The 27,372-nt window shown below is 42.5% G+C and overlaps 1 protein-coding gene across 3 annotated transcripts; it reads left to right on the top strand.

Moving 5' to 3' along the window:
* The first annotated feature begins 8 nt into the window (after window positions 1–8).
* cars1 (cysteinyl-tRNA synthetase 1) lies at window positions 9–25,705 on the top strand. 3 transcript variants are annotated; one of them, XM_078255432.1, is made up of 23 exons: window positions 15–117; window positions 1,935–2,165; window positions 5,594–5,685; window positions 9,820–9,908; window positions 10,040–10,136; window positions 10,460–10,558; window positions 11,362–11,511; window positions 12,562–12,702; window positions 14,383–14,471; window positions 15,220–15,341; window positions 16,355–16,467; window positions 16,633–16,761; window positions 17,352–17,481; window positions 18,904–19,007; window positions 19,343–19,440; window positions 19,609–19,798; window positions 20,120–20,188; window positions 20,974–21,055; window positions 21,225–21,305; window positions 22,164–22,231; window positions 23,006–23,065; window positions 23,142–23,225; window positions 24,201–25,705. In XM_078255432.1, the coding sequence occupies exons 1-23, from the start codon at window positions 96–98 to the stop codon at window positions 24,327–24,329; spliced, it is 2,469 nt and encodes an 822-aa protein (XP_078111558.1). In that variant the 5' UTR covers window positions 15–95; the 3' UTR covers window positions 24,330–25,705. The 3 variants fall into 3 exon arrangements, with proteins under 3 accessions (XP_078111576.1, XP_078111568.1, XP_078111558.1); XM_078255450.1 differs by lacking the exon at window positions 1,935–2,165 and having other exon boundaries at window positions 9–117; XM_078255442.1 differs by lacking the exons at window positions 23,006–23,065; window positions 23,142–23,225; window positions 24,201–25,705 and adding an exon at window positions 22,797–22,971 and having other exon boundaries at window positions 14–117.
* The last annotated feature ends 1,667 nt before the right edge of the window (window positions 25,706–27,372 follow it).

Below are 27,372 nucleotides of genomic sequence, written 5' to 3'. Positions count from 1 at the left end.
CATTGGTTCCTGTTCCTACCGTTAGCATTTAGCACGGGTTCTTCTTCCGGACACGTTATTGTTGCATCAGCATCCAACCATCCAGCACTGTGGCCATGTCGACCTCAGGAGAGCAAGGTAAAGTAAACTATTTTTTTGTTTATTTTTCACCTTAAAGACACGTACGTTGAAATGTGTACCGGTGAGTGAATGATGAACCGAACCCCCTTTAAAAACCTAGCTATTTAAACTCCTAGTCAATGAAGCTGAATGTAACAGCAAAGACGCGCAAGTCGATGAATACGATTCCAGATTTTTTTTAGATTTAAAGGCGACACTGTTCGCTTCAGTACACGTATTCTGTATAGCAGTGTTTTATTTAGAAAACTAAAATGTCAGGTGTTGAAATTGGTTCTGAATTTTGAATAGTGTTTGGTTGGGCGTGTTCTGTAAAGGGAGACTGTACTAGGCGACTGTGATAAACGGGGATAAAGGGATATAAATATGAGAATAAAACACAACATGGCATAGCATGCTGGTATAACCGCAAAAACTGTAATGTATGACCTAAAATAAAGACAATATATTTATTCCGTTAAACGTTACTCTGCCTGAACTGTTGCAGCTCAACTTGTCATCTTTAACGTCCTGGGCGGATGTTGTTATACATCCTGGTTGACTGCGGATAATATTGATAATGTTAATAATAATGTTAGTTATGTTAAAATTATATATATATGAACGTGTTTGTTCTAACTTTTCAGTTACATTTCTGTTTGACAATTTTATTTTGTTTCACTCATCTCTAAATAACTACTACTCACTCAAGTATAAAATGTCCTAATACCCTGATGAAATCACTTATGATTATTATTATGTAATGCTGGGTTTTTTAAGTAATTAATTAAAGATGACATGGTTAAGGACTGTATTGAAGTCTATCGGCATGTCTCCATATTTTTTATGTGAGTTTGCTTTATAAGCTGCCCAAGAACCACATTTTATGTTTTGGAGCACATTTTTATTCAAGATCATCCAGACGAAGTTGTGATGTGTAATTTTTCCATCTAGGTCTACTTTTTCATCCAGCTGTCACTTTGTGGCCGACTCCTATTTGTGTCTATACTGTGTTACTTTTTTGGACTTTGTTTCATTTTCACTCTTGGTATTTAATTGGTCATGCGGGGATGGAGAAAATAAATGTAAGTTTCAATTTGACTTTCTGGGTTTCACTCTTAGTGTGTTTCGGAAACTTCACTCTTCATTTCATTTCTGGGAATTGTGTTTTGTACAGACAGAAACGACTTTGTTCATCATGGATATAGAATTGTTATTGCAGGGGGCAGAACTGATTTACTGATCAAGATTGATTAGTATTTTGGAACTTTTATATATTAGTTTACTTATTTATCATTATTTTTTATTTTTTATCACACTTAGAGCCCATTCCCCTTTAGTGTCACATTCTCTCCGTTTCATGTCCTGTTTCTGAGCCCTACAGTGACTGCTGTATCCAGCACCATGGCCAGAGACAGTGTTGTTCCTTATAGTTGTTGTCAGACACATGTTGCAACATCTGTACTGGAATAAAACAACACTACTTCTCCTTTGACTCAGTCATGAGTGCAGTGTTCCACTTTTCTCTAAAGTTATAACATGATACTGAGAGGAGAGAAATCTAAAGGATTAGGCTACACTCCGTCAAAGACTGGGCTGTGTGCCTGTCTGTTGTTTTGGGATACTGGGAGTTTGTGTCTCATAATCTGTAGGATTTCAGTTCAGTTTGAACTTTTATCTTAGGCTACATAATTTGAGCTGGAAGTGTGCTGACCTGCTGCTAAACGCAGTAGGTCTCGGCTGTGGTAAACTCTCGGTGCTGTTGTTAGTGTTTTCCTCAGGCTGTTGCAGCCTGGTCTGTAATCCTTCTGCGAATATTTGCCCTCTTGTTTCTGCAGCCTTTGAGTATGGCTTCTTGCTACTGATAAATGAGGAGGCCGCGCTGGCAGCGGCCCTGAATGACTACCTAACGTCACGCAGCTACCTGGCTGGGTTCAGCCCCTCCCAGGCCGACCAGAAAGCCTTTAAGCTCCTCCACAGGCCCCCAGACCCGCAGCATGTCCACGCTCTGCGCTGGTACAGACACATAGCAGCCCTGCAGCAGGACCTTCTCCACCCTGAGAGCAGCAGTGAGTAGACAGACAGCTGTAGGCATGAAGAGGCTTAGACTAGGGCTGCACAATGTATCGTTTTTTATTGTCATCGCGATATCAACCGGGCGACAAATAAAGACATCGCGGAAGGCTGCGTCATATTGCGAAAGACACTTTTTTTTGTGTTCGTTGAAAGAAAATATCAGCGGAAAAACTGCACTTTAAAATGTTAACCGTCATTCTTTTTTCAGTGGGGCGTTTTATGTTCGATTCAGTGTTCAATGTGTTCAATTAAAGAAAGTAGGAAATGATTTCCTGTCGTTTTGTTTTAAATTCAACAACCATTTTGTTGTATGTTAGCAGAATGCTGAAAGCAGCAGAACTGAGTTCACTTTAATATCTGTTTATGTATCGCAAGTATGTATCGCTGTCTGAAAAGAGAGAGAATTTTTTCACACTCCATGTCATCGTTCTCCAAATCATAGAACGAGCTTCCAGAAGAAGTTGTGCATTCCCCTTCAATTCATTCTTTTAACAATAGGTTGGATGCATTTTGCCTGTCAACAGGTGTAAGGTATAATTATAAAGCTTGTCAGCAATTTATGTAACTTATTCATGAATTGTTAGAAAAGATGTTAAAATGTGAACGTTGCTGAGTCTGGAATAGAGGTTTTTATATCCTGTACCAGAGATGTTTTCACTACATTTCATTGAGGAATATCGTTATCGCGATATTCAACAAGGTCATCGCATATCGCATATTTTCCTCATATCGTGCAGCCCTAGCTTACACCTGATCACGATGTACCAGTCTGGATGTTGAGGCTGTCTGAGGTCCCCAAGGCAGGAAACATTCTCGTTGATTAAACCGCGTCTACACTACTGCGTTTTCATTTCTACGCGGCACTTTGAGACAAAAACGATCGCCGTCCACGCAAGAGTTTTAGCTCCAGTGGCAGAACTAATCTCCGTCCATATTAACACGTCTGACAGCGCGTATCACATGACCATTCACACACACACACACACACACTTGGCATGTGCGTGCCGGTGTAAACAGGAAGCAGATGGTCTGACGTTACTCTGCTGTTGAAAATACAGAAAATACTTTGGAGAAAGAACAACACAGAAAAGTAAGAGCAGGGATTTATTATCTTGGAGCGAGGACGAGGTGGAACTGTTACTGAAAGGTCTGTAAGCTACCTAACCGATAAGACTGACGGACGTGCGTCGTCGTTTCCAAAGCTCTCCGTTTGTGCCCGTCCAGACTACAAAGCAACCCCGGAAGTTTTCAAACTAAAACAGAGGCAGCAGTGTTTCCAAATGGCTCCGTTTTAGTAGTGCGGACGCGAGGTGTAAACGTAGCAAAAGATATTTGTTTTTTAACCGAAACGTAGTAGTGTAGATGTAGCGGGATCGTGCCTGTGTTCCCACAGCCCAAATGTTCCCACATTTCCTATGTTCCCCTAACCCCTAACCCACCATAACCCAGACCCTAACCCTTGAAGGGAAATGTAGGAACACAAGACCTAATTTTGAAAATGTCCTAGAAATGTGCGTGGCAGCACATAGGGCCTAATTTTCAGTGAAAAATAAAGTGGGACCATGGGGCTGTGGGACCATGGGGCTGTGGGACCATAGGGCTGACCCCGATGTAGCCACCCCTCTGCAAACACTGACATGCATGAACCCAGAATTGTTTATCATTTGAATGAATCCAGTTTCAGCTTTCACTCCTCTTGTCAGTCATAGCAGCATACAGTGTATGGGGCCTGTAGCTGAGCGCACGGGAGAGTCGCTTTATCACTGTTTAAACAAAACGTCAGCAGTTTTGCCTACAGGCACCTACCCAAAGAATAGGCCTACCTGATGTTAAAACAGGTTTGCAAACACAGAAGTGTGACATTTATAGGAAATTACATATCTTTTATCTCAGGCTTGCACTGTATGTGTTCAAAAACATTTGAATATATGATGTGCTCTCCTCGCTGGGTGTTTGGGTGTTTGCTCTGTGTGGCTTTGACCGCTCATTTTTTTTTATATGGCTGCATTCCTTTGAGAAGAAGATGACCCTTCACTTTTCTTTTGTGGCATCTGACTAAAGGACCGAACACATGAGCAGATTCTACTCTCTTTTGTGTGCACTAGCCCAGCTAACCTCAAGACATACTAGCTTGATAATTTCTCACACTTTTGAGGCAATTATTGTTGCCTGTGGCAAACGTTTTACTTGATATAGGCACTAAGGTAATACGCATAATGATAATGATCATTGGGGCACTATCCCAAGTTAAATAAGTAGACCTAAAGATAGTTTCTCTCCTGTTCAGTGATGGGTGTACTTTGAAAAAGGAGACATTTGAATCACTACAATAATGTGTAAAACGGTAGAGGAAATCTGTAATGCTTTACTATTTTTGCACGATGATGTCAAGATTTCCTTCACCGTTTCATATTCAGAGTGATTCATACTTCAGTTGCGGGTAAAAACAAATGACTAAACCTTGACATAAACCAGTCTGTGATCCATTCCACATCCACTGATTTTAATTGTTAGTCAAAATAATTCATAATTTGTGCTTTTTTTTAAACTCAGAAAGTAGGTATAAGTTAATATTAATGAGGTTTATTGACCATGAATTCCAGAAATAAGGTTAACACTAGTGGTAATAGCTAATAGGTTGGGATGAAGTTGGCTAAGAAGATGTGACACAGAATGGGGTGATCATTTATACTTTACAGACAAAACAGAAGGAGGACAACACAAGGGTTAATGCAGCTAGATGCAGTCTGTGCTCTGCATCTTTGGCTTCAGTCAAATAGCACAAAATGATCTGTAACAGTCTCAGGTGATTCTTTCAGATTTTTTTTCCAAGTAAAAATTCACTGGTTCCAGTATTCTTTATTTTGTGTGATAGTAAATTAATAATGAATTAATATCTTTGAGTTTTGGACCGTTAGTCTGATAAAACAAACAATTTGAACTTACGTTCTTGGGATTGCACTGGGCATGTATCACTATTTTCTGATATTTTACAGACCAAAAGATGAATTGTTGATAAAAAAATAATCAATAGTTGCAGACATAGCTCACAGTAATGGTGTATTACAGATACAAGGGGGCAAGAAATTCAGACCCATATTAACCTTCCTTCCAGTGTTTCTCTCTGTGCAGTTCTGTGGTTCTCCAACTAATCTGGATTAACAAAATGCATTACATTTAAAGCTCCATGTGTAGATTTCTGTGTGAAAACAACAACATTCAAATCACAGTTACGGTTTTGTCTTCTGAAATATTAGACAATCCAAATTACAGTTGGTACAGTTAACAATCCTACGCAACGTAGTGGCTTTAAATGCTCGTGTACAGCGTGAAGGATGGCAGAAAACATTTTAAAACTGGCAATTTGATGTAGGGAAATTGTCACTTTAGATAAGCTTTTTTCTTTCTTTCTTGATTTCAGTAAAAGGGAAGCGGGTGCAGCCCCCTTGGTCTCCACCAGCAGGAACAGAGGTTCCCCAACTTCGACTCTACAACAGCCTGACGAGAGCAAAGGTAGGCTGGAGGCAAGGGCGTAGCCGTAATGTCCAAAGTGAGGGGGACAGGTTGTTCAGGAGGAGGATTTTTATTCAAAGATCCTTTCCCATTTGTCTCTCCAAATCACGGATTCCAAGTAGCCTACAGGGGCTTCATTTGTGAGTGATGGAAACACTGACATTTTTCCATAAACCGTTCCATACTGTTTTCACTGCCACATCGCGCCCAATAGGAGGATCTGCTAACATTTGAACTGGCCACACGAAGGTGGAGCAGGCCAATGATCCAAATATGTGGTACTAAGGTCATTAATATGCAAAAAGACAAGACATACAAAAAACAGAAAACTTAATAAAAGATACGGAATGATACCAAACTTCTACAGTAGTACAAATTGTTTCTGTACTTGTAAACTGAAAGTTTGTAACTACACCAGAAGTATATTTAAATAACACTCGCAGCCGCGCTATCGTGCAGTAGCAGCCGAGAGGAGTATCCATCAGGCAAGTCCATCTTCATCCGCTTATCCGGGGGTCGGGTCGCGGGGGTAGCAGCTCCAGCAGGGGACCCCAAACTTCCCTTTCCCGGGCCACATTAACCAGCTCCGACTGGGGGATCCGAGCGTTCCCAGGCCAGGTTAGAGATATAATCCCTCCACCTAGTCCTGGGTCTCCCCCGAGGCCTCCTCCCAGCTGGACGTGCCTGGAACACCTCCCTAGGGAGGCGCCCAGGGGCATCCTTACCAGATGCCCGAACCACCTCAACTGGCTCCTTTCGGCGCAAAGGAGCAGCGGCTCTACTCCGAGCTCCTCACGGATAACTGAGCTTCTCACCCTATCTCTAAGGGAGACGCCAGCTACCCTCCTGAGGAAACCCATTTCGGCCGCTTGTACCCTGGATCTTGTTCTTTCGGTCATGACCCAGCCTTCATGACCATAGGTGAGGGTAGGAACAAAAACTGACCGGTAGATCGAGAGCTTTGCCTTCTGGCTCAGCTCTCTTTTACGTCTAGCGGTGCGATAAATTGAATGTAATACCGCACCTGCTGTGCCGATTCTCCGACCAATCTCCCGCTCCATTGTCCCCTCACTCGCGAACAAGACCCCAAGGTACTTGAACTCCCTTCACTTGGGGTAAGGACTCATTCCCTACCTGGAGAAGGCACTCCATCGGTTTCCTGCTGAGAACCATGGCCTCCGATTTAGAGGTGCTGATCCTCATCCCAGCCGCTTCACACTCGGCTGCGAACCGATCCAGTGAGTGCTGAAGGTCACAGGCCGATGATGCCATCAGGACCACATCATCTGCAAAAAGCAGCGATGAGATCCCCAGCCCACCGAACTGCAACCCCTCTCCACCCCGACTACGCCTCGATATCCTGTCCATAAATACTACAAACAGGATTGGTGACAAAGCGCAGCCCTGGCGGAGGCCAACTCTCACCTGAAAGCGAGTCCGACTTACTGCCGAGAACCCGGACACAGCTCTCGCTTTGGTCGTACAGAGGTGGATGGCCCTGAGAGGGACCCCCTCACCCGTACTCCCGCAGCACCTCCCACAGTATCTCCCGGGGCACCCGGTCATACGCCTTCTCCAGATCCACAAAACACATGTAGACTGGTTGGGCATACTCCCAGGCTCCCTCCAGGATCCTTGCAAGAGTAAAGATCTGGTCCGTTGTTCCACGACCAGGGACGGAATCCGCATTGTTCCTCTTCAACCTGAGATTCGACTATCGACCGAACCCTCCTTTCCAGCACCTTCGAGTAGACTTTACCGGGAGGCTGAGAAGTGTGATACCCCTGTAGTGGCACACACCCTCTGGTCCCCCCTTTTTTAAAAGGGGAACCACTACCCCGGTCTGCCACTCCTTAGGCACCGTCCCAGACTTCCACGCAATGTTGAAGAGGCGTGTCAACCAAGACAACCCCTCCACACCCAGAGCTTTAAGCATTTCTGGACGGATCTCATCAATTCCTGGGGCTTTGCCACTGTGGAGTTGTTTAACTACCTCAGCAACCTCCACCAGGGAAATTGATGCCAATCCCCCCCTCATCCTCCAGCTCTGCCTCTACCATAGAGGCGTATTAGTCGGTTAGGAGTTCCTCAAAGTGCTCCTTCCACCGCCCTATTACCTCCTCAGTTGAGGTCAACAGCGTCCCATCCTTACTGTACACAGCTTGGATGGTTCCCCGCTTCCCCCCTCCTTAGGTGGCGAGCGGTTTTCCAGAAGCACCTTGGTGCCGACCCGAAAGTCCTTCTCCATGTCTTCTCCGAACTTCTCCCACACACGCTGCTTTGCCTCTTTCACGGCAGAGGCTGCAGCCCTTCGGGCCCTTCGGTACCTTGCAACTGCCTCTGGAGTCATCTGGGATAACATATCCCGGAAAGACTCCTTCTTCAGTCGGACGGCTTCCCTGACCACCGGTGTCCACCACGGTGTTCGTGGGTTACCGCCCCTTGAGGCACCTAAGACCCTAAGACCACAGCTCCTCACCGCAGCTTCAGCAATGGAAACTTTGAACATTGTCCACTCGGGTTCAATGCCCCCCAGCCTCCACAGGGATGCACGAAAAGCTCCGCCCGGAGGTGTGAGTTGAAAGTCTGTCGGACAGGGGCCTCCTCAGACGTTCCCAATTTACCCGCACTACCCGTTTGGGCTTACCAGGTCTGTCAGAGTCTTCCCCCACCCCCTGACCCAACTCACCACCAGATGGTGATCGGTTGACAGCTCCGCCCCTCTCTTCACCCGAGTGTCCAAAACATATGGCCTCAGATCAGATGAAAACGATTATAAAATCGATCATTGACCTTTGGCCTAGGGTGCTCTGGTACCAAGTACACTTATGAGCATCCCTATGTTCGAACATGGTGTTCGTTATAGACAATCCATGACTAGCACAGAAGTCCAACAACAAACAACCACTCTGGTTTAGATCAGGGAGGCCGTTCCTCCCAATCACGCCTCTCCATGTGTCTCCATCATTACCCACGTGCGCGTTGAAGTCCCCCCAGCAGAACTATGGAGTCCCCAACTGGAGCCCCATGCAGGACTCCACTCAAGGTCTCCAAGAAGGCCGAATACTCTGAACTCTTGTTTGGTGCATATGCACAAACAACAGTCAGAGTTTTCCCCCCCACAACCCGCAGGCGTAGGGGAGCGACCCTCTCGTCCACCGGGTTAAACTCCAACGTAGCGGCGCTCAGCCGGGGGGCTTGTGAGTATCCCCACACCCGCCCGGCGCCTCACACCCTGGGCAACTCCGGAGAAGAAAAGAGTCCAACCCCTATCCAGGAGTATGGTTCCAGAACCAAGACTGTGCGTAGAGGTAAGCCCCACCAGATCTAACCGGTAGCGCTCCACCTCCCGCACAAGTTCCGGCTCCTTCCCCCACAGAGAGGTGACATTCCACGTCCCCAGAGCCAGCCTCTGCTGCCCGGGTCTGGTCCGTCGAGGCCCCTGACCTTCACTGCCACCCATGTGGCAGCGCACCCGACCCCAGCGGTTCCTCCCACAGGTGGTGGGCCCATGGGATGGAGGGATGTCCGCCACGTAGCTTTTTCGGGCTGTGCCCGACCGGGCTCCGTGGCAAACCCGGCCACCAGGCGCTCGCTGGCGAGCCCTCCATCTGGGCCTGGCTCCAGGCGGGGGCCCCGGGCTTCCTCCGGGCAGGGTCACTTCATCCCTTCCTCGATTTTTCATAGGATTTTTTGAACCAAGTGTTTCAGGCAAGTGTTATTTAAATATACTTCTGGTGTACTTACAAACTTTCTAATGCCTCGCTTTAAGTACAGAAACTATTTGTACTACTGTAGAAGTTTGGTATCATTCCAGGCATTATTACTGGGGTAATTTACGAGATACAAACATGGATCATTAGCGCCTGCACTAAGCTAACCAGCTGATAAAGCTAACTCGGCCAACGTTATAACAAGGGGAAAAAGCTTATGGGGGGTTGTTTGGCTCGAGGTTAAGGTGCCAAGCAGCCTAGGGTGAAATTACTCCGAACCATCACTTTAAGTTAGGATGCACATGAGTCCTTTTGTTATTATTGAACATGCTGTGCTGTGTTCTTCTTGAGGCTTCCCAGACACATACAACCGGTTAGTTGCTTGATTGTTTTTTATCAACTCACAAACTTTATGTTTCAGGAGCCGTTCGTTCCCCAGAGAGGGAATAAAGTCACATGGTACTGCTGTGGACCAACAGTGTATGATGCCTCACACATGGGACACGCCAGGTAAACAAAAGAAAAAAAGAAAAAAAAGTAATGCGTATTCAAGTTGTGAGTTTCATCCTTAATTGTGCAAAGTTACTTTGTTTTGGTGTAACTAGATTATTTTTTATTTTCTAATGTGTCTCTTTGTACAGGTCCTACATATCTTTTGATATTCTGCGAAGGATACTGAAGGACTACTTCAAGTACGATGTCCTCTACTGCATGAACATCACAGACATAGACGACAAAGTGAGTAGGATTTAAGCGTCTGGTCTCACCTGGTAGAGTGTGCGCCCCATGTACAAAGGCTCAGTCCTTGTCGCAGCGGCCGCAGGTTCGACTCCGACCTGCGGCCCTTAAAGGGTTAGTTCAGATGTTTGTTCAGTGTGGTTGTCTGAGCTGCTTCTCCATAGTCAGTGTGTTAGCTACAGTAGACGGCGATCGGCACGCCTCCAGTTTGGAGAATCAGATAGGAGTACCGACACGGAAGATAAGCTATGTCCTGCTGTGGACGGGGGCAGCAGCTAAATGTCATTATGTTTATGTTTTATGTTGGTATTTCTCCCTCTCAGATCATTAAAAGGGCCCGGCAGAACTACCTCCTGGACCAGTACAAGGAGAAGCAGCCACAAGCTGCTCAAATACTGCAGGACGTCCTGAGCGCCAGAGGGGTGAGACCAAACTCTCAACTAGCCTTTGATAGACAAGTTTCCGGGGGCAGTAAAGTATATCAGATCAAATGTTTGGGAAGCAGAGACTGGTTCAAACAAAGGGCTGTGATTGGTCGGACACTTTATCTGTGATTTGAAGCACCAGAGACACTATAGCCCCAACTCTAAGCATGGATATCTTCTGATGAAGTTTAACTGTTGGATTCTAATTAGATTAGAGAGAGCAAGTATGAACTGAGGGGAATGTGCATGTTCACAAAGATAAAGATTAGAACAAATGTGAAACAAAGATGTATATTAGCGAAAGGAGTAAAAATGTGTTACACGCTACAAAGATTAAAAAAATACTAAAAAGTAGGATAATTAACAAATATAAAAGCAAGGCATGAATGGCAATGTGTATGTGCATGGGAATGTATTTTGTTATGTTATTTTTTTCTGCACGTGTGATAATATATATATATATATATATATATATATATATAATAGAATGTAAAAAGGGTTGGTGTAATAACGAAATGCTTCAACCTACACATTTTCAATCAGTATTGATTATAAATCAGTTAAGATGACACTGTATGAACTAAGGTGACACTTTTTTTTTATTTTTTTTTTTACCATTTATGTTATGTAAGTCACGCTGTGTATTTGTGTGACTGATTGATTGAAATAAACTAAACTAATGTAAACTAAACTAAAATCATAAAACTGATGATTACACAGTTTATAGACTCGACTTCAGTTAACCTGTAGGTTTCTGTCTTTTTACTTAAATCCTCATGCGTGCGTGTGTTACTTTTCAGCCCTTTCAGGCCAACTTGGCTGGGACGACAGACCCAGATAAGAAGCAGATGCTGGAGAGGCTGGACGCTGCTGTGACAGCCGCTCTGCAGCCCCTGCAGGCAGCAGTGGAGGGCAAAGCAGCAGACGAGGTCGTACAACCTCTGGCACAGGTAAGACTCACTGAGCAGACGAGGCGTTCCCTTCAGTCACTTACCGCAAACCCTTAATGTGAATTAGTCATTCGCCATCTCTTTGTGATTCTCAAGCCTTCAATTTATAGACTTGGATTAAAGGAAGAGTTTGACATTTTGGGAAATGCAGATGGAAAGATCGATACCACTCTCACATCTGTACGCTAAATATGAAGCTATCACCAGCAGCCAGCTAACTTAGCTTAGCACAAAGACTAGAAACAGTAACTTGTTTGATAAATCGGTACAAAAACTCTACAACCAGTTGCCAGGCAATCTTCTCATCTGACTCTGGGCAAGAAAGTAAATACATGTATTTCCCTAAAATGTGGAGCTGTTCCTTTAAGAGAGGGTTGTGGTCTGGGCGCCCAGATAGCTCAGTTGGTAGAGCGGGCGTCCATATGTAGAGGTTTACTCCTCGACGCAGCGGGCCCGGGGTGGACTCTGACCTGCGGCCCTTTGCTGCATGTCATTCCCCCCTCTCTCTCCCCTTTCATGTCTTAAGCTGTCCTGTCAATAAAGGCTTAAAAATGCCCCAATTATATATTTATAAAAAAAAGAGAGGGTTGTGGTCTAGATTAGAAGTATTCCTGACAAAAGAGTCCATCGCAAATTAATTTCTCTTGCTATTTAATATACTTGACAGAATTTTGAACTGACTGTTTAATTTATGCGGTTTACAACAACAGGGAGCTCTTTGCAGTAAGTGAACTTTTCACTGAGAAAGTGAAGTATTTAATATTCACAGGTTGTTGTTTTTTTGGAATAGACATAAGAAGTGCTAAGTAGCTAGCATGAACAGTGTTAGAGGAACAATTTAGTTTAGTCTCATTTGGGCTGGAATACACAACATTTAATATTATCAGCCTCATATTATTTGCTTTCGACTGACTGATATATATTTCTTCTGTCATGGCAGGAAAGCAGCGACATGAAAAAATACAGTGTATTGGCAGATAAATTGAGGGGAAGAAAATACAGATTTCCAAGCTTTATTTAACTTTATTTATTAACTTTGTTTCTTCCAAGGTGCTGTTGGAGAACTCCAAGGACTTGCTGGCTGATTGGTTGGATAAGCAGTTTGGAAGTCAAGTCACAGAGAATTCAATCTTCTCCATTCTCCCTAATTATTGGGAGGGAGAGTACCATAAAGACATGGACGCCCTGAATGTAAGTAGAGGCACAGCAAAGTGTTTTCTAAAGTCCTGCTCAGGCAAAAAAAAAACACAAGGAGCATCATAAGAGGGGGAGAAATAAAATGATTTGGTGCAGCCGGTGTACAGTGGTCCCTGCCTGGTGCTACTTAACCCCTCAGTCACATTAGCTACAAGAGACCGCGAAAAAGCGGCAGGCTGCCATTCTTTTTCAATGGGAGTGGCCATTTGCCAGCGACAAGCGAAGAGCTTGCGGCTGCCACGAGCAAGACGGGGCCAAAATAGACAAGAAGTCTATTTTATGCAAATGCTGAGCGATGCGACAAAGCGACTGCCAATCGGAGTGAAGGCAGCGTGAGGGCAGCGTGACGTATGTACGTTGGTTGCTCGAGTCGAAGAAAATCATTCAAGATGGCGGAAATACTTCAGGACATCGTATTTCTGTATATATCTGATATGTTTGGCATTTTATCTCATATGTTTTGTTACCCCTATCGAGAAATAAATACTTTAAAATCCAAAAACATCGTTCTTGTGACTTGACAATACCTCTGAAGTGACTTGTAAGACCTCTTGCAGATACTAGGCAATAGCATGCTACTATCGATACAGAAGCGTCACCGCGTCAAACGTTCACAGAAACAAATCGATCAAACTTTAGTTCCGCAAAGCTGTGAGAAAATGGAGGAAAACCTTATTTTAGTGGTGTCCACGTTCCCGGTCCTGTACAATCTAACCTTAATCTAACGTATATCTATGGGTCTATCCACAAAGTCAACGGAGGGGACGTGCTTGAAGGTAGCACCAGAGAATTTCTGTTTACTTTTGCCAAACAACCAGGAGTAGGCTAGGCACGCCCAGGAACGCCCATCAAGCGAGTGCACGTCGCTGTCTTTTGTAGCTAATGTGACTGTAGGGTAACAGTTCATCCTTCCATTGAAATACATCAACTTCAAAAGTGTTTGTCAAAAGCAAAGCATCTTTGTGTGAACTAATGCCGTAATTCCCTCTATATTTGTCATACTTAAAAATATGTTTCTAATAAACGCAGCCTGCTTTGATTCTATTCTTTGTATGTTTGTTTGTCAGGTACAGTAAATACCTAAAAATAGTAATAGGATGGTCTGATTTTTAACATTACATTGCATTTATACTTTGAACAGTTGTGCTTCCATTAATTTGCATGCAAAACAAAAGGCCTTAAGAATGTGGCAAAGTATGAATGTGGTCAGTGTAGCGTTATAAAATACAGTTTCAGGGTTTGAAACTGAAATGCCAGTTATTATTCATATTCAGTCAATATTAAATACTGACTGTGAAATAAATCCTAAAATAAATCAATATAAATATATAAAAGAGTCAACCAAATAAATGGGTTTTAAATTTTTATAGATATTTTTAGATAATCTTTATAAAAACTATTTATAGATTTATATTTTCATGTATTTGTTAATTATATAATTTATTTATTACATATTGACTGAAATGATATTCCATATAGAAAAACATTTTTGGATTCACTTTAAATATATTACACAATATGTTCTATAAGTATGTGGACAGCCCTGTCTTTGGTTTGGGCTAAGCCCCTTTGTTCCTCTGATGAAAAACTCTTAATGCATCAGTTTGGGATACTTATGGCCAAAATAGTTCACACACATTTTGTGTACATAAATTGTCTTTGTGACCCCCCCAGGTTCTTCCCCCAGACGTCCTCACACGAGTCAGTGAATACGTGCCTGAGATTGTGGAGTTTGTGAAGAAGGTTGTCTCAAATGGTTACGGGTGAGGAAGAAACTACCAGCGTCTACAATTCATATTACACCCACATTGTTTGTTATTAAAGGACAAATCCGGCGTAAAATGAACCTAGGGGTTAATAACACATGTGTACCGAGTCGACCGTTCTCTGGGATATGTTTTCATGCTAATCGAATGTGACCAGTTTTATAGCAAACCACTAATTAGCTTATAACGCTAGTCCTCGGGACAGAGGGTAAAGTAAAAAGAATTCTCTTTCTATACCACTAACAAGGCTCAAAATAGCACCATACTTCCACGGTGGTTCCAGTTGAACGACGAATGCCGTGTTTGAGCTATGTTACTAGTTACTGGTTGCACGGCGTTCATCGTTCGACTGGTCATGACTGTTTTCCCAAGATGGCGCCCGCCTGTATACGTGTATTGTCTTTAAAAACTATAAATCTTTTTAATAAACTGTCTGTACACTTATAAAGTTCTCAGTGCTTCGGTTTACTTGTAGGGACCCTCATTATGCGACCGTGGAAGTGTGGTGTTATTTTGAGCCTTGTTAGTGATATAGAAATAATACTTTACCCTCTGCCCCGACGACTAGCGTTATAAGCTAGTTAGCGGTCTGCTATAAAACTGGTCACATTCGATTAGCATGAAAACATATCCCAGAGAACGGTTGACTCGGTACCCCTGTGTTATTAACCCCTAGGTTCATTTTGCGCCGGATTTGGCCTTTAACAGGATAGTTTGAATTATTTGGGTTTTCTGATGTTTACAGGTATGAATCGAACGGTTCTGTTTACTTTGACACCTCAAAGTTTGATGCCAGTCTGCAGCACTCGTATGCCAAACTGGTGCCAGAGGCGGTCGGAGATCAGAAAGCTTTACAAGAGGGAGAAGGTAGATATTTTCACATTTCAAATACCAAAACAGTTTTTTACTAGGTTTTCTGGGGTTATAGCAGCTTTCAAATGACTCTGATGGCACACATTTTAGTTTGTAGGAAAACATAATCCACATTTTAGTTTTGGTGTCTTCTTTGAGTCGGCAAAGTTAGTTTTTTATTTTGGACGATTTAAAATATATATATATATATATATATATAATGAATAACAAAATAAAGGGGAAAAAAATTAATTTTCCAATATAACACACACCAGACTCGTTTGAAAAGGGATAGGAAGAAGCCGAGGCTTGTCAAGTCCTAACCCCAGTCTTTACCACAGACAAGTTCACAATCCAATAAGATAAACTAAACCGAAAATTTGAATATATATTACAAAAATACTACTGTAGTGCCCATATAAGAGTGCATGTTAGGAAGAAACTAAATTAACCTACCAATAATAAGAAATAAATACAAGGTATGATTATTAAATAACTTACCACATTCACACAAATAAAAATAAATGACCAAAACAAAATACCATAGATGCATCTCTCAAGGAATTATTTCAATTTACAGTCTTTTTTTCTTCCTTCATTGAATGATAAATATTTGCCCCATTTTTTTTATCATAGAATTCTAATTTTCCAAATGTCTTATAAGACATCCTTTCAAATGCTGCCACTCTTGCCAATTCAACAGTCCACTCTTGGACCGAGGGTACTCCCTCGGTCTTCCACCCTCTAAGAAGTATCTGTCTGCCCCTCCATCATGATGCTGGTTTGGATCCAATTTTTAATGTACTTACTCCCTTCAGTTAATACTACTTCAATTTAAGTTATACTCTATCAAGCTATTAAGAGGGGAAAAAAAGAGACAAAAAACAAGCACTCTCACAAGGGAACTCACAATGGATTTACACTCTCCTTCCTCACTGTACTTTACAAAAATATATTTGTATTACTCTTTTTATAAGTCAGTTACGATAGTCTTGTTGGTCTTTTCTGTATCTTGTGTGGCCCTGCAGGTGACCTGAGCATCTCTGCTGACAGATTAGGTGAGAAAAAGTCTCCCAATGACTTTGCCTTGTGGAAAGCCTCTAAGCCCGGAGAGCCTTCATGGGATTCTCCGTGGGGGAAGGTGAGAGTTAATTCTTAATGTAGGTGTGTTGTTAAACTGATGCATTACTTCGACAACAGGATGCTAGATTGCATATTCCAGAAAGTAGAAAATGAGGACCCTTTTGATGTGATTGATGAGACATTGATTGGTTTGGCTCTGTTGAATGTTTTGAAATTGTAACAGGGAAGGCCGGGCTGGCATATCGAATGTTCGGCCATGGCTGGCTCTATCTTGGGAGAGTCCATGGACATCCACGGTGGGGGGTTTGATCTTCGATTCCCCCATCACGACAACGAGTTGGCTCAGTCTGAGGTACAAAAGCAAAGTCTTTCTAAGTTGTTATTTGCTCCTGTTTGTCTTTTAAAGGTGCTGTAGGTAGGATTGTGAAGATCCAGGACTTAGCCAAAAAATGTGAACATCGACAACTTCTCAGTCCCTCCCTCCTTTCCGCTAAAACTCAAAACTGTCTCCTAAGCCCCTCCCCCCACAAGGGAGAATGAATGCGTGTGCATGAGCAGTGATTGACACGCAGTTAGACACCCCCGGCCCTGATTGGTGCATCTGAACAGGGAGCTGTGGATTTTTGCAAATCACACTCCAGGCTGTAGGTGGTGCCAGAGGAGCCAGATTTCTTTTAAATGACCTGCTTCATGTAGTTCTACTGGAACATAGGGTCAGTTTCAGCAGATATGACAGAAAGTTAGTTTTAGAAGTCTTACCTACTGCACCGTTAAGTACTTTAACTTGCCTAACATTTGAAACATGTACGGTATGCACCAAGTGAATAAAACACAGATAACATTCAAACAGTAGTTAAAGATGATTAACTGTCATGTATTTGGCCATTTCCAGTCAAAGAGAAAGTGACCGAGTTTAACCACCATTGGTTATTGTCTTCACAGGCTTTCTTTGAGAACGATTACTGGGTCAGATACTTCCTGCACACCGGACACCTGACGATCGCAGGCTGCAAGATGTCGAAATCTCTGAAGAATTTCATCACAATTAAAGACGCCTTGGCAAAGAACACAGGTGACTCATCTGGTTCTGCTTGATACCACTAATGTTGTAGACACCTGTTGTTATTTTTTATTTTAAGTATCTAAAATAAAAATCAGCAGGTGGTAGAGCTTTTGCCTACCAAGGTTGGTGGTTCGATCCCTGACCCTGCAGTCGTATGTCGAAGTGTCCTTGGGCAAGACACTGAAGCCTGAATTGCTCCCGATGCTGCGCCATCGGAGTGTAAAATGAGTGTGAATGTTTATCTGATGAGCAGGTGGCACCTTGTACGGCAGCCTCGGCCTCAGTGTATGTATATAAATGCAGTCCGTTTACATTAAACTGAAGCTTATATAGTCCTATGTTGCACTCCCCTAACCAGGGTTTGAAGTACGTGGGAGCCAGTGGGAGCTGAGCTCCCATAGAGAGAGGAGGAGCTCCCATGAAAGCAGTAAAATCATACACCTGTGGGGGTCTCTAAAAATCATCAGCACCATTATTTAAATCACAAATAAAGCACTTTTCCCAAACACACGGAGCTCTGAAGCAGACCTGTGCGTCGCTTAGTGTCCACTCTCACTGTAAAAATAGAGATGAGCAGCGCGCCTTCAGCTTCAGGTTTATAATGGACGCGCTCTGCTGTCGACATGCTGCGGCAGATGTGTCACATTTGTGCTCCGTGTAATTCTGCCGTAGTTTTGGTTTTCCACCTCCGATGTAGAGCAGCGTTCAGCCACTTCCCTAAACGTTGTCTCATTCAGAGACCAGAGTCTCAAACAGGGCTCTGAGTCTGTCAGAAGGTCTGAGATCTACCGTATCAGCAGAGCAATCCCGTAATGCACAGCAGACTATGGTGCAGGTAGATTATTTTCTGAAATATAGTGACTTTATTCTTGACTGTTATCACTTTATTTTTCTCAAAATATCATGACTCCTCCAAATCTCAGAGAGCACAGATTAGATATATTTTGAATGTGCACAAAGTTTTGAACATGAGCAGAAATCCTGCTCAAACAGATCTGAAATATTACAGTCCATTATTAATCCATTAAAATGAATTAATGTATCATTGAGGTGAATAATTGTCATTTGCACATTTAAGGAGGAAGGAGGAGAATAAATAGCAATACAGAATGCCTGAGAGCCTTACTGTAATATATTCCATTATGTTTTTATATTTGGATCCCATCACAGGCTAGATTTTCTAAAGCCCGAAAAACACCCTGGAGGAGGTGCAGAAGTCTAGTTTTCTCAGAACACTTGGAGTACAATACGCTGAAAGATTATTATGGAATTGTTGACCAATGATGCCAACTAATAACTGCCTACCCAGCTTTAAGTTCCTGCAGAGGGCATCTGGAACACGCCTTTTGCTGCTGTGTCAGATAAATGACAGCAGAAGAGATTTAGTTTGTTAGCGTTGGTTTTAAAACTCCTCTTTTCGTCCTCCTGCAGCTCGTCAGCTCCGTCTGGCTTTCTTGATGCATTCCTGGAAAGACACCCTGGACTACTCCTCCAACACAATGGAGTCGGCCGTCCAGTACGAGAAGTTCATGAATGTAAGGGACGAAATGACAAATGGGATTTTTAGTTTAGAGGTGGTATAAATCTTGAGAATCAGTTTTATTTTTTATTTTTTAACTAATATGCTGTTTGGTGCCCCTTTCAGATTAGATCAGATCAGATTAGATTAGATCAGATTAGACTTTATTGATCCCAAATTGGGAAATTTCAGTGCTAGAGCAGCAAAATATCAGACACACAGCACACATATAGAATATACACGAAATAATAAAAATAAAGATAAGAAATACAAATGTATGTACAAGTGGCAGTAATAATAATAATGTACAACCTACTTTCATAGTATTTGTTATTTATTTTCATGTAATAGGAGTTCTTCCTGAATGTGAAAGACATAATGCGCGCTCCTACTGACATCACCGGGCGCTTTGAGAAGTGGGAGGCAGCAGAGATGGAGCTCAACAACAGGTAAGAGAGTAAAGATAGGAGTTAATATGGGAGACAAAGCTCCTTAACAGGTTTAACCTCCTAATGGGTCAAAACAAGCTTGAGACATCCGAAGATCTTGATGTTAAATAAAAAAAAGAGGACCTACAAAAAACAACTGAAAGCCAAACGGTTTGTCGTGTTGTTCAGTTTCTACGACAGAAAGTCTGCCGTCCACGAGGCTCTGTGTGACAACGTGGATACCCGCACCGCCATGGAGGAGATGAGAGTGCTGGTCGGCCTTAGCAACAGCTACATCGCCAGCAGGAAGAGCGCCAAGCTGCGGCCCAACCGCATGCTGACGGAGAGCATTGCCGTCTATCTCACCAACATGCTGAAGGTGAGCATGTTTTGACTGCTACTTTTTCATACAGCAGATGGCTTTAATAGTCTTAACTGGAGTGCAGCAGGCACATGGGACACTAATTAATAGGGGTGGGGGGAAAACATTGATACAGCATAGTATCGCGATATTTTCCGTAGCAATACAGTATCGATACACAGACACCAAGTATCGATCTTTTATTATGTACGTGTTGGACAGTTTGTCTGCTTGACAATCCAATTTTGCAGCCATAAAAATTTAAGTGACAGAGATTTAAAAATGATTTCTTGTATGAAATAATCTTTTTTTTTTTTTTTTTTTTCTTTTTTTTTCCAGATATTTGGTGCCATTGAAGGATCGGAGCCCATCGGTTTCCCAGTGGGAGGACAAAGTCAGAGCATCGATGTAAGTAAAGAGACATTTTTCTGGGTTTTCTGTTTTTTGTTGTTGATTATTTCATGATAGGATGCTGCTTATTAATCATTTTCCAAATAAGCAATCTGTAACTCACTTTACATTTGTGTCAAACGCATACGTCCAGTTACTAACACCCCGTACTAAGTCAGTCTACTTAGCAATTCTTTCAAACACAACTCCCCGACATCGTGCAGTTTCCTCCCTAACCCAGCTTTTTACGATTTCCTTTGACTGAATGACTAAATGTCTCTACTTTAAATTTTAGATATAGTTTTGTCAAAGCATAGCCTGGTTGACATCAGACCCTTCTCAGTTGTAACTGAGAGTGGGTCTTGGGAAGGTTCATTCACAGCCCATTTCCAAAGGGACGTGACCAACGGACGCCACTCAAATGCCTCTGGGCGCATTGGATAGTCCTTCAACCAATCGGACCAACGATCCGGGTGACGTAGCAGCGACAGCGGCATCAACGAGTTGCTGTGCTTCGGTGGCCGTCATGTTGAATGTAAACAAAAAGCTGCTTGCCGTCGCTGCGCTATTGTCATCGTGTAAAGCCCACCTCAACGGTTGTGATTGGTGCCTCGATTTAGAAAAATTGGAAATGAGCTTGGTCAGACGGACTTGCAGAGCAAATCTCAAATTTGCCAGAAGTTCGTCAGGGTTTTCCCAGGCTAGTCAAAGCAGATTTTCACACCAAAACTCAAAGTAACATTTTCAAGCTGTGGGTATTAAAATGACATACAGAAAGATAATGTTGCTGCTGTGTTTGCCAGCTGGAGAGCACAGTGATGCCGTACCTCGCAGTGTTGTCTGACTTCAGAGAGGGAGTCCGAAAAATTGCCCGAGAGCAGAAAGGTACATTTTAGTGTCCAAAAGATGCTAATAATTCAGTTCTGCTTTTTTTTAATTACCTCTGCTTAAAATATCACGTTAGTGTTGAGACATTTCTCATAATATCTTAAAACGTTTTACCTCGAGGGTTTTGCTTCAGGGTTTAATTAAAGTCCTGTTTTTAATCATCTAGTGACGGAGCTGCTGCAAATGTGTGACGTTGTCCGTGACGATACGTTACCGGAGCTCGGCGTGCGACTGGAAGATCATGAAGGTAACAACTGAAAACGTCAATATTCTAAGCATGTATTTTTGAGGGAAATAATGTTAGTTTTGAGCAGTGTTGTAGTCAAGACAACAGAAATCGAGACCAAGTCATCACCCAGACCAGAGTGTATCGAGACCGAGACTTTGAGGGGTCGAGACTGAGACAAGGCCGAGACTTTGAGGGGTCGAGACTGAGACAAGGCCGAGACTTTGAGGGGTCGAGACTGAGACAAGGCCGAGACTTTGAGGGGTCGAGAACGAGTCAAGGCCGAGACTTTGAGGGGTCGAGAACGAGTCAAGACCGAGACTTTGAGGGGTCGAGAACGAGTCAAGACCGAGACTTTGAGGGGTAGAGAACGAGTCAAGACCGAGACTTTGAGGGGTCGAGACCGAGTCAAGACCAAGACTTTGAGGGGTCGAGACCAGGGTGAGTCCAACACTGCATGACACAATAAAATGTGTAAAATGTTAACCATAGGCACTCCTCAAATTGATCTGAAAGATCCACATTCCCATAAAAAAACACCCCCAGAAATATGGTTGGGCATTGAGAACCGATTCCTACTTGGAATATTTGTTTTCTTTTATATGTTGTTTTGGAAATACACTCCTTAAGGTTTAGGTAGCCATATTGTATTACCGAGGATTTGGTTGACATCTCCCAGACAGCCAGAGCTTCTTCTCCTGTCTCCCACATTCACTTTCTTGGGAGTGCGTGTTAAGGGGGCGGGGAACGGGGGTTAACAGTTACAAATTTCAAATTAGAAATGAGTCATCAACACAGGAATACTTTGTCTTTTTTGTAATACTTGTAAAGGCCAGGGTTAACTGGCTGAGTCTTGATGAAACAGTGACTGTGTTACAGGCCTGCCCACGGTGGTGAAACTGGTGGACAAGGAGACATTACTGAAGGAGCGAGAGGAGAAGAAGCAGGTGAGGGAGGGGTGGAAATGCCTATTTTATTTTTCTTTTTCAGAGGCATTTTCTTTCCTGGTTCGGTTGAAACACGCCCCATAATCACAGCCCAGTGGAGCAGAATCAGACTCACGTTCTGACTAGAATCTGAGTATGACCACGTCAGGCTAAAGATATACATTCTTTGAGCCGCAATCAGTATGAATGACCAGCCGGTTCGCGGCGACTATGTGTGCCGTCTGCAGCGCCCTAGTCTATATCGACGACGTTTCATTTCCGGGATTGTTCAGGTGCCGCCGGAAATTCCGCCGGATGTCCCTCATTTCGGGACTATGGTTAACTGCTCCTCAGATCTCTGCAGGGTAAATCCAGACAGCTAGCTAGACTATCTGTCCAATCTGAGTTTTCTGTTGCACGACTAAAACAACTTTTGAATGTACACGTGTTCCAACAAAACAAGTTCCTTCCCGGGGCTATTTTGCAGAGGCACCGTGGTTCTGTCCGGCACTTAGCGCCGCCCAAGATGATTGTGATTGGTTTAAAGAAATGCCAATAAACCAGAGCACGTTTTTCTCCCATCCAGGAATGCTGTGTGGACTCCACCTGTGGAGGAGGGTCTGGCTATGCGAGACTAGCAGCGCCCTGACTGCGCTAAACGCAAGAAGCATGAAACCCGTTTTAGTCCGTGTAACCGTTTACAGTCTGTGGACAACAGCACAACAAAGGAAGACCGGAGGAAAGCATTTAAAAACAAAAGGAAAGCTTCAGACTATTGTTTTTCTTCTTTTACAGGTGGAAGAGGAGAAGAAAAGGAAGAAGGAAGAAGCTGCCAGGAAGAAACAAGAACAAGAGGTCACTCATAAAGAAAAAGTTATGTTTCTCTGATATATTGAACATGTTCACTTACTCGTGTCTCTTACTGTTTCAGATGGCTAAACTGGCTAAGATGAAGGTCCCTCCATGTGAAATGTTCCGCACAGAAACCGACAAGTATTCCAAATTCGATGATATGGTAAATCCCTCGTGTCCTTTTTACTCTGAATTTCAAAATAAATATTTTATAGCATGAATACATTGCCTCGGGCGTCGGGTAGCTCACCTGGTAGAGCGCGCCCATATACAGAGGTTTACTCCTCGATGCAGCGGCCACGGGTTCGACTCCGACCTGCGGCCCTTTGCTGCATGTCATTCCCCTTCTCTCTCCCCTTTCATATCTTCAACTGTCCTCTATAAATAAAGGCCTAAAATGCCCCCAAAAAATAAAAACATACAAGATTACATTGCCTTTTCTTTTCCAGGTGAAGAATTCTTGTAGTTTGATGAAAGAGAATTTACACATTCATACTAATTTGAATTACATTGGCCATAGTGGGTTTTGTTTTATGACTGAACTGTACTGTGTGAACAATTTATACAGCACGAAAAACATGAACAAAGCCAGCAGTATAGTTATTATGGATTTTGGTACTGTATGCAGTGTTTCCCACAGATAAGAAGGCAATTTGTGGCGGGGGGGTGTCGGTCGGTCGCCCCGTGCCACAAATTGCTGTGTGCACGGGGGGGAGGGGCTTTGTGTGTGTGTGTGTGTGTGTGTGTGTGTGTGTGAGCGAGACGCAAGTGACAGAGAGACGGAGGAGAGCAGGGACAGGAAATGCAGCTGAACGAATACGCTGCGTGTTTTAAATAGCGTTAAAAGTTTTTATAACGAAACGCATTGTGCGGCGGCAGGTGTTGATAGTGCGGCACACCGCCACAAATTAGTCTGTGTGTGGGAAACGCTGGTATGCCTCATCTCATTGCGCCCTCTTTTTCTGAATTTGTTAATTGGCACCTGAGAAGTAGCTCCACCAGCTGACGGAAACACATTCATTTGAGTTTTCTTCTGCTGATTTTTCTGGAAATCGGGTGACATTTTGTGCTACATTGAGATGGAAACTTATCATAATGAACTCAAGGCTTGTTGCTCTGTTCTTGTTGCTGTCAACAGGGTTTCCCCACTCATGACGTTGAAGGGAAGGAGCTGAGCAAAGGACAAGCCAAGAAGCTGCGCAAGCTCTACGAGGCCCAGGAGAAATTACACAATGACTACCTTCAGATGAACCAAAATGGCAACTGATTTTGTTCCCGAGCTTTTCCAAGTCATCCAGTCTACAGAAAACATTCAGAATAAATGTTTAGGCCAGAGATGCTGGGTCATCGTTTGTCTCCTCTTTATCTGTTTGGGATCAGAAAACAACATGCAAAAAAAACTGCAAGTGATTTTTTTTTTTCTTACTGAAAGACAGTAAATAATCAAAGTCAAAATGAGAGGGAAAAGAAATCAAGAACCAGGAGAGATTTCCTCCTTTTTCTGTTTTTTAACGAGGCAATAACTGTAAGTAAGGTTTCATGACGTGACAGTGTAGCAGAGTGCTAACTCATTAGCACTCTGCTACACTGGCTCCAAATGTTTTCTACATTAGTGATGTTTTTTGATGGAAACTCTGAGAGCACTGCCTGTCAGTTAGAGGATTACATAGATTTTCTACTGTATTGATGATTTAACTTTGGGTTTTAAAGCTATAGTGCGTAGTTTGTCGCCCCCATGACGAATTCTAAGTAATGACAACAACACTGTCGGCGCATCCACATGATACAAGCTATGTATGCAGTTGCTAGTAGCCAAGGAGGACACAGAGGATTAAAAAAACATGACTCTTCAGAAGAGGTCATTATCTTCATTTGAGTTTCTGCGTGGGAAAGTCACCGGACGCCACAATCTTCTGAACATAGTCACACTGAGAGATACAGAGAGAGTTGTGTGGAGCTGATAGTCTTAATTAACTTTGTAGCAACTCATTTGGCGGATGTAACGGATGTCCATTAATATCAAAAAGTTACGCACTGTAGCTTTAAAATATTAAACATAAGTTAAATACCTGCAGGATATTGGGATACATCTAACAGCTGGTCACTGCAGTTTTTATCAAACATTTCTCAAATGGAAAGAGTGAAATTGTTGGGAACTATTTTCAGCGGCGGATTCATTCCATATTAAATGAGATGGAGCTCTGTGCCACAGAGGAATAAGATATATCAGACACTTCTTGTTTGTAAGAGCAATACATTGTTGGTTGTGATATTTTTTGGGGGGATTTTATGGCAATGAGAAAAATATAGAATATCACCAGACTTATGTTAAATATGTGCCTCTGTTTTCTCATCATCCTGGGAAAATATAACTTCTTCATCCCTTTCTTGTGGCTTGAGTGAAACCACATGAAAAGGAGCTTTTTATTATTCAACCGTCCATTAGGATCATGTCTTTTTGTACTGTATGTGTATGACAATTAAATGGTTAAGTGAAGGCATAGCTGCAGTAATTCTGTCAGATAGGAAGATGCTTAAATAAAGAGACAGTAAGCACAATAAAATTGGTTATCCTTGTGAACTCTTGAGATTCATCCTAAACAGCCTACATAATGTCATGAATAAAAGATACATTACAGTGTGGATAGTTGTTTGTAACTCAAATGAAAAGACCTCCAGACTGGGACAGAATTTGATTACAAACTCTTATTTTGAAATTCTGTGTGTCTGTTGTCCAAACGGAAAGTTTAGAGTTAGTTAGAGCAGAGGTCTAAAACGTTTTTTTAAACCAAGGACCCCTTAACTGAAAAAGAGACGGAGCAGGACCCCCTACTACATATATTGTATAAAATGAAGTTGCATATTAAACTGGGCCTACAATAACATGTATGGCGGCCTAAAGCCTTTATACATACCTTTTTTGCATAGAATACTAAGCTAATAAAATAATAATGTCAGAATGATTTTATAAATCATCTTTTAATGTTAAACATACATGTGGCACAGTGAATCCTTAGGATGAACTGTATCTGTGGATGGCTACCTCAGTGACTACCTTACCTACAGGCCAGTCAGCCTATCATCAATGGGGATTTATATTTGCTAATAATGTGTTGGAATTATGTTAACTAATTATGTTTTCTTGATTATACACACTTATTTAAAATATGAATGCAGGACTTTTACTTCTAAGAAAGTGTTTTTAAATTGTTGTACTCTTTCTTCCACCACTGGTTTAGGTTCTTGTTTGTGGACAATCTATGTGCAGGTCTATTGTCTTAAAGCGTAACTCTCGCCAAAATGCAACCTAGGGTCTTTTTGTGAATGTACCCGAGTCAAACTTTCGTTTAAAAGCATATTTAGGACGGAAGCGCCATTTTTAAGATGTACAGTATTTTCGTTTTTCGGTCAAATGGCCTTTTGAATTAGCCTGGTCCTACCAGACTCTCGTTTGAATGGGAGTCCTAGGGCCACTTTTATGCTAGCCTCAAAATAGCTATTTTTAAAACACTAAGAAGGCTCGACACAATATGAAACTTTGCTCCAAGTATCACCAGGGGCTCTACACCTTAACGAAAGCGTTGACAACATTGTTTGTGTACCCAGAGTTGACTAAAAAGAGAGGTTTTAACAACTCACCGTAGCTCTTATTGTTTCAGGCCGCTACCACCTCGGCAATCAAAACGAGTAGCCACAGCTTTAGTATATGCGTTGGTCACCGGTGTAGTTAAGGTGTAGAGACCCTGGTGATACTTGGAGCAAAGTCTCATGTTGTGTCGAGCCTTCTTAGTGTTTTAAAAATAGCTATTTTGAGGCTAGCATAAAAGTGCCCCTATTACTCCCATTCAAAAGGCCATTTGACCGAAAAACAAAAATACTGTACATCTTAAAAGTGGCGCTTCCGTCCTAAATATGCTTTTAAACGACAGTTTGACTCGGGTACATTCACAAAAAGACCCTAGGTTGCATTTTGGTGAGAGTTACGCTTTAAACTCCAGCAATAAAATACATGAATCAGTGAAAATATTATGAAACACTTCATGACTACTCCTGAAAATGTATTTACTTATAATACAAATTATAATAATTCAACAATATTATCATTATTATTATTTTGTACCTTTATTGAAATGTGTGACCATAGAAATAAAATTGATTTTGATATTTCTATGAGACAGACATTCAGCAGACCATGAAAAGTAGATATCAATCAAATAAAATATGAAAATAAATATATATATTTGGAAATTAAGGTATCTAGGCATAATACATAATCCATACGGTCCATTCGAAATTGTACTTTTGACCTC

The sequence above is a fragment of the Sander vitreus genome, chromosome 1, assembly GCF_031162955.1.
Source record: "Sander vitreus isolate 19-12246 chromosome 1, sanVit1, whole genome shotgun sequence".
Classification (NCBI taxonomy): Eukaryota; Metazoa; Chordata; class Actinopteri; order Perciformes; family Percidae; genus Sander; species Sander vitreus.
The sequence above is the reverse complement of the archived record's forward strand: the minus strand, read 5'-3'. Positions and strand labels throughout refer to the sequence as shown.

What these genes read in the sequence shown, in the direction of transcription:
- cars1 (XM_078255432.1), top strand. Translation starts at nt 96, where the DNA reads ATGTCGACCTCAGGAGAGCAAG. An exon ending in ACGAGTTGGCTCAGTCTGAG is followed by an intron (nt 16,762 to 17,351) that starts GTACAAAAGCAA and finishes TTGTCTTCACAG; the next exon opens with GCTTTCTTTGAGAACGATTA. An exon ending in AGCGAGAGGAGAAGAAGCAG is followed by an intron (nt 22,232 to 23,005) that starts GTGAGGGAGGGG and finishes CTTCTTTTACAG; the next exon opens with GTGGAAGAGGAGAAGAAAAG.